The sequence below is a fragment of the Dreissena polymorpha genome, chromosome 2, assembly GCF_020536995.1.
Source record: "Dreissena polymorpha isolate Duluth1 chromosome 2, UMN_Dpol_1.0, whole genome shotgun sequence".
NCBI classification, from domain to species: domain Eukaryota; kingdom Metazoa; phylum Mollusca; class Bivalvia; order Myida; family Dreissenidae; genus Dreissena; species Dreissena polymorpha.
The window spans coordinates 41,617,442-41,624,492 of NC_068356.1; the positions used below are offsets into that span (position 1 = coordinate 41,617,442).

The 7,051-nt window shown below is 34.6% G+C and overlaps 1 protein-coding gene across 1 annotated transcript; it reads left to right on the top strand.

Annotated features, from left to right (window-relative positions):
• Positions 1-309: 309 nt before the first annotated feature.
• On the top strand, positions 310-5,586 carry LOC127866747 (homeobox protein unc-4 homolog). The gene is made up of 3 exons (XM_052407527.1): positions 310-638; positions 1,205-1,380; positions 4,484-5,586. Exons 1-3 carry the CDS (start codon positions 311-313, stop codon positions 5,207-5,209), a joined length of 1,230 nt encoding a protein of 409 aa, XP_052263487.1. The 5' UTR covers position 310; the 3' UTR covers positions 5,210-5,586.
• The last annotated feature ends 1,465 nt before the right edge of the window (positions 5,587-7,051 follow it).

Genomic DNA, 7,051 nt, shown 5'->3' on the forward strand with positions numbered 1-7,051 from the left:
TGTAATCAGCATCTTTTACCCATGTTAATTAATCTTTGATTTAAGAGGGAACAATTTGTAAATAGTAAAAGTAAAAAGTTAACAGTCAATTATGCCCAATGGGCAAAAAGATGTGAATTCAGATCTAAGTGAGGAGCGTAGCGAATAGCCGCGCCGGTTGTCGCTAACTCCGCCTAGTTTATGGATATCGGAAAACCGATTGGCTGTGTGAGGCGTTAGATCGTTGATAAATGAATATTCATGAGCAATTGTTCGCTTAAAACCAGTGTGTAGCAATGAAACGAATGACAATTTCAAAGTGATAGAAAACATGTTGGCGTACAGTGATAAAACATCGCAAAGTCTTGGAAGTGGTGATTTACTAAAAATGCACACACAGAACAGCTATTTCGCGAGTTCGCAAGCGAGCGCACTGAGGATGTTATACCCACAGCTGGCGTACTCGGGGTACCCTGGGAATCTGGCGGCACTAGCCCTGGCGACCCACGGGCAGTACCCTTACGACTATGCCCAGACTCTGGCGACCCAGATGAACTTCGCCATGGAGGCTGGACTCACCTCCAGGAAGTCTCTGACTCTGTCGCCCAATAGTTCCATCTCGGACGGGAAAGAGGACCGATATATGAGCAAAGATTGTGGTAAGTTGTCGTGTTACTGTTATATCTTTATTATTATAACTAAGTATTCGCTATAGCAATATGTATCAATTTTGCGAAGATAGAGAGCTATTTTGTATTGTCTTTCTCAAATATAATTTAGCTTTTAAATGTAACAGTGCTAAATATACACAATGTAAGTGTATTCAATTTTGAACGCCTTAGTATTAATAATAATAATAATAATAATAATAATAAATTCTGATAATAATAATAATAATAATAATAATAATAATAATAATAAAATAATAATAATAATAATAATAATAATAATAATAATAATAATAATAACAATAATAATAATAATAATAATAATAATAATAATCATTATATGATAATTATAATAAAAAATAATTTTTATTATAAACCATATATCTTTTATTAAAGTCAGACAAATTTTTTTATTCATAAATTCTTTTATGACAATTATATATTTTAAATACTTGACATTTTGTAATATTGATTTATGTATTTATATTCTAATTCTAAACATTCTACTTATGATTATCATTATTATCATTATAATTAAAATAATCTTTTTCCTTCAGACAGCGACGGCGAGAGCAGTGACGGACAGTCGGGCAAACGACGCCGGACACGCACCAACTTCACAGGATGGCAATTGGAAGAGCTCGAGCGTGCGTTCCAGGAAAGCCACTACCCGGATGTGTTCATGCGCGAGGCACTAGCCATGCGCCTTGACCTCGTAGAGTCACGTGTTCAGGTAAGACATTTTGCACATTTTAAATGTATTTTAATATAATGATACATGAATATTGTTTTCAAATGCTTCTTTCATAGACATAATTTTAAGTTACAAAAACAGTAGGCAAACTTTAAGTGTTTATTATTTGCAGAAAAGGCAGTGCTATTACAAAATAAAATATACTAATATTATTATTTCAATAGCGCATGGGTGTCCATTATATTGAATGTACCTTTACGAAGTTAAAGAGTTTCCTTCGCCAACGTTTTCTTAGTTTTTGTAACAAACGATCGCTTGTTTGTTTCGCGCTCACCACCGCTGCGTGAAAGCTGCTTCTTCTGTGATCATGGTTGTTTAATCATAGGCATATAATTTATGAAGGGCTTCGCGACTTAAAAATCACCAACCAGCCTGGCTCACACAATGCGCTTTAATACGCCTATTTTAACAAAATAATTTTAAAGTGTCTAAACCCTAGACAGCATCGTCGTAAGTGATTAGCGAGCGATAATCGCGATCTACACCATTTTCTGTCGTCAAACTGAATTTTACGAGCGCGTTTAGTCAATTTTATTATCGCGAACAAAGTATTTTAAATGAAACAAATCATGTTCTGAACGAGATAATTGAAAAAGATGTCGCCGATATCGTATTAAAATATTATTTACCAAAAAAATCCAGTCATTTGTGTAGTATAATTCAGTTGTTATAGGAATTACGTCTGCATAAAATCAGCTTTTAAATAAACGAGTAAGTTAGTGGTTAAAACTTATGTGAGGCAAAAAGTAATGCATGAAGCTGCGTTAAGTACAGTGTACTTGTATGTTATTCAATGTTACCAACATGGCAATTAAATTCACGAGAGGTTTAATTGATTTCTTTTCTTGACCTTTTATCAAAATGGAAATTAATTTATACAGATAACTATTAGCATATTATTTTGCTGATCTATTCAACTTCAATGACAATTTGTACTCGTAATTGATATAAGAATTGTGAACGGTTAATAAGGTTGTCATACCGTAAGATACGTTTATAGCGTTCTGCTGTCCAAATTTGTTTGAAATACATTTTAATTGGTCATAAAATAACTATTAACCGCATACACGTGACAAGATTGGCTACATTCGGGCTCCCGCGTATTGTCCAGCGTTGAAAATTTGTATCAGCCGCCTAAATGTGTAGCAGATGTGGTCACATTCCAAACGTCAAAAGATCTATCAATAATGATCCATTAAACAATTGCTATTCCCATTATTTCAATTATTAATCAATCTACAAGCAACAAATGTAGCATTTTGGATTATAAACCGATGCGCTATCGACTGGCTTTTATTACTCCGAAACCCTGCGTGTTACATATATTATCGCTTTGTAGTCGGCCTGATCGATGGAACGATCACTAGATATTTGACACTGAATAGTTGGCTAATAACGCATCGAACAGTTATCGCTTTATTTATTTATATATATAAATCGACGATCAACATGTGCAGTCGTTCAAACGTTTGTGAGCAAAATTGCTGATACAGTTAGGCTAAAATTCAATACACTTACACATAAATGTGTGTATGTATTCTCTTTATATGTTGCTTATTGTGACTTATCCTGTTCGTATAATATTTTTGTTTATCAATTTCAAGGCCATATTGTTGTTTTTTTTACATACTACTCTAAAGGCAAATTATTTTCCAGTATTTACGCAAAGACTGACTAACTCATTTAATTCAAGTACTTAATTTCGGGATGTAGAAACAAACGCTTCTCTCGTAAAAATGTTGTGTTCGTGGTTTAATTACAGACCAGCTTAAGACACTTTGATCATTCTGACTTCAAACACACGAGTCAAAAATTAAAATGAATGCAATTACAAGCGAATGCACGCGACCGACATTTAAGTCTTCCAAAGTATTGTTTTCCTTTTTTGGGTCATAACAAACAAAAAACGTCAAAGAAGGACATTAACAATTGCAGTAGTGAATGGATCCTTTTATTGTCTCGAATTTATCGGAATATGATAAACAGACATAACACGTAATAAACAATTGCACTATCAATCTCAATAATAATAATAATAATAATAATAATAATAATAATAATAATTATAATTATAATTATAATAATAAAAATACTTAAAATAATAATATGTATGATATTGATAGTATTACTACTAGCAGTAGTATAAGTAGCAGAAGTAGAAGTTGTAGTAGTTAACAAAACGAGCTCTGCTTAATAAAATACTGTGTCGATCTTTAAATAAAAGCCGAAAAGTAATGCGTCTTCCGACAGATAATTATGCTTCTAAATGGTATGTATTTAGATGATAATTTATTATCGTTTTGAAACTGATAGTTGCTTGTTTCATCCGAGCGATCAAAAACGCAAATTTGAAACCGTATGATTTTGTGAGACGTAGCCTAATTTCTATGGTAACAGAGTCTGGGGCACCTGTGGATTAGGGGACAAAACAGTTGATATTCTTAGCGACTGTTTGCGTGCTGCAGCGGAGTAAATGGTTAATCAACCGTTGAAGAAACGAAAATGAGCCTCGGTCAGATATCTACTTAGAGGATTCATTTACTCTTCTAAAAGACAGTTTCCTCCAAAACTGTTGATGTATCGCGATTTGAAGCAAGCTTCCGTTACGCGGTTAAGTAAAATATCGCGACACGATACGGTTGGAGGTTATTAGTTTACCATATATTATTTTTACTAGCGATGTTAACGCCTGCGTGACATGTTTGAAAGGTCTCGTTAGGATTTTAAAACGAATTTCTCATTCAATTATAAGATAAATGATAGAGTGGAGTATTTGCACAAGTAGTCAGACGCGATATAAAGATATCTACGTCGTTCACATTGTGTGACAGGGTTACATAAACCGTGTTGTGTCAAAGTAAAGCGATCCTTTAACTGTGGGTACGTAACATAGGGTAGAAATGGACACCTATGCGTCAAATAGCACAAACTATGAACTACACTTACAACTGTCTGACTTATACATAATAAAATACTAGTAATACACTGCATAAAGTGTTAGTTTGACCATTTTGCACATGTGACATATTTTAGCGACAATTAAAATCACAAAACACATGTTAAGTTGTTCTTCCACTTTCAGGTGTGGTTCCAAAACAGACGCGCAAAGTTCAGGAAGCGTGACAACACAAAGAAAGGTCCCGGCCGCCCAGCACACAACGCACACCCGCAGACGTGCAGCGGGGAACCAATGGACCCGGAAGAGATCAAAAGGAGGGAGCAGGAACGAGTAGAAAAGAAACGCAGGAAACAAGAGGAGCGACTTAGAAAGATGGAGGAGAAACGAAAGCTTCTCGACGCTAACGACACCGAGGGACACCGGAAGTTACAAGAGGAATATGAGCAATCCAACGCTGCTGATCAGCTCAATGACCTGGACGATTCTAAACTGGACAAAAGCTTTGACGACGAACCCGAGGTCGATGTTGTTGAGCAGAAGAAAGGATTCAGTGCGTTTAGCATCGATAGATTATTAGGAGAACCAAAAATCTCCAAAAGCATATTACCGAATTCCAAATATCCCCCAGGGCAAACTTATTCTTCAGTCGGAGGTGTCGGTATGTTTTCCCTGTATCCGATAACACAGCCGATTGGGTTTGTCGTCGAACAGCGCCAAGATGACGCGAAATCTTCTGAAAACATGGACCTCAGTTCCTCGTCTGAGGAGGGCGCGGAGGAGACCCACACGAACACTGACACAGTGCAATATAGAAAGGAGTCGGTCTCTAGTGAGCACCAATATTCCGAATCCGATGTTGACGATGATCACGATATTGATGTTACTGATGACGAGGTCGTTAACCATTAATAAAAAACAAACATTTCATATACAAGTTTAAACATGTTCTTTGAAAGCGTGGCAATATATTGTGACTTTGTAGATGCGATTCGGAAATGTTTTCAAAGTTTTACTTGTTGTTTAATATATTGTGATCAGCATGTGCATATTTACGCTGTCGAATGGTATATAAAAGAATTTGTGAATTCTATGTGTGTGTTCTATGCTTTTAGGCGTCAAATAAGTCGCAGAAAATACCTCAAATCAGTGTTTGATCAAACTACTTTTACTCTTGTTTTATTGTTGTTATTTCGTTATCAACATTCAATTATTATTATTGTACTTTTTATTTGTTAGTGAGGCATTTATTGTTATTATGAATACTATACAAAACGAATAAAAATAAGTTTTCAGATCAACACAAATGTGTTATAATTTTATAATAATATTATTTAGTACATAGTCATGCTACACAACATATCTCCATAAAAATAATGACGGATGAAAGAATTGTCGCGTAAATACATGTAGACACAAAACATTGATAACATTATTCAAACACAAAATGCATGTTGTAGCGATAGAAATTTTTATGAGCTTATACAAGCACAACAGTAAAAAGAAATATTCGTTATATGTTGGTATGTAAGTCTTTGAGTATATAAGCCGCGTCATTAAGCGAAGTCTGGTCAGGATGACACCACGACGCTGTGGGTGGGTGATTATTTAGCTATCAAGTTAGCGACTTTTATCATGTATTTATCAATCGGTAACACTAATTTAAAATGCCTCATTAATTTGCTGTTAATATTGATATGTCATATTGAACACAAAGCACTTTGGCATGTACTCGCTATAACACAACAGCGTTTTTGTAAAGGCTTTGAAAAACACTACATCAACAAGTAAACAGTTTGTTGGTGTCTGAATGTCTAACGAAGCAAGTTAAACATTTCGAATGCAAAAGTTCATTTCTTTGAGTTGTCAATCACTTAAAACTAAATACTCTTCGAGTATGTGAATAATTGATTAGTTATTCCGTATCGAGATGCCATATAGATGACTTTATCGTACGTGTTTATTAATTAAGAAGTATATCGCGATACCTACACAATATCAGTATTATGATGATTTTATAAAAGCTGGCAAAGATTGGCACAAAGGCTGTACGGATCATGGTGTCATACTATATACCAAAGACATTTGCACGTCTGTTACTGTTTGGTAATGGATGCGGTGTTTATACGCTTTTGTAATTAAATAAGTCGATCTAGACCACCGGTATTGTACAATTTGACGGTGTGTATTCAAGCGGTCATCAATTAGGTACGGATGAGCAATCCTTTATTCCAAATTGTTTGTACTTCATAAGAAAATGGCTGCCAAAACTAGACAGGGAATGGTTTGCACTATCACGACACGTGAGTTACACAGTCCACATAACAAAAATGTGAAAATATGGAATATAGGGTATATGACGTAAAACTCCTTAATTATTAAGATATTTCCAACATTCACAAAGATAGCAAATTCAAAACATATATAAGCAATTTAAATGTGCACATAATGTCATTCAGTAGTTCGCAAATATTTAAGTGTCATTGTCAAGGGTGATGAATTTAATACAAGTAAGGCAGTGTCAAAAGTATTGTGTTAACTGTAAAGTCACGTGTAGATTGCTATCTTAAGTTGAGAGTGTTGTGACGGAGACTCATCGATTTAAATCGAATCTGTCAATCACTCATCAAGGTCAATTTATGACTTTTAACAGTTTAAGTTTTTGAAGACTGTTATAAACAATTGCCATTTAAGTATGTTTCGAAAATCATCAAGTTTAAAGACTATTAAACATTTAATATTGTAGAGATTTTA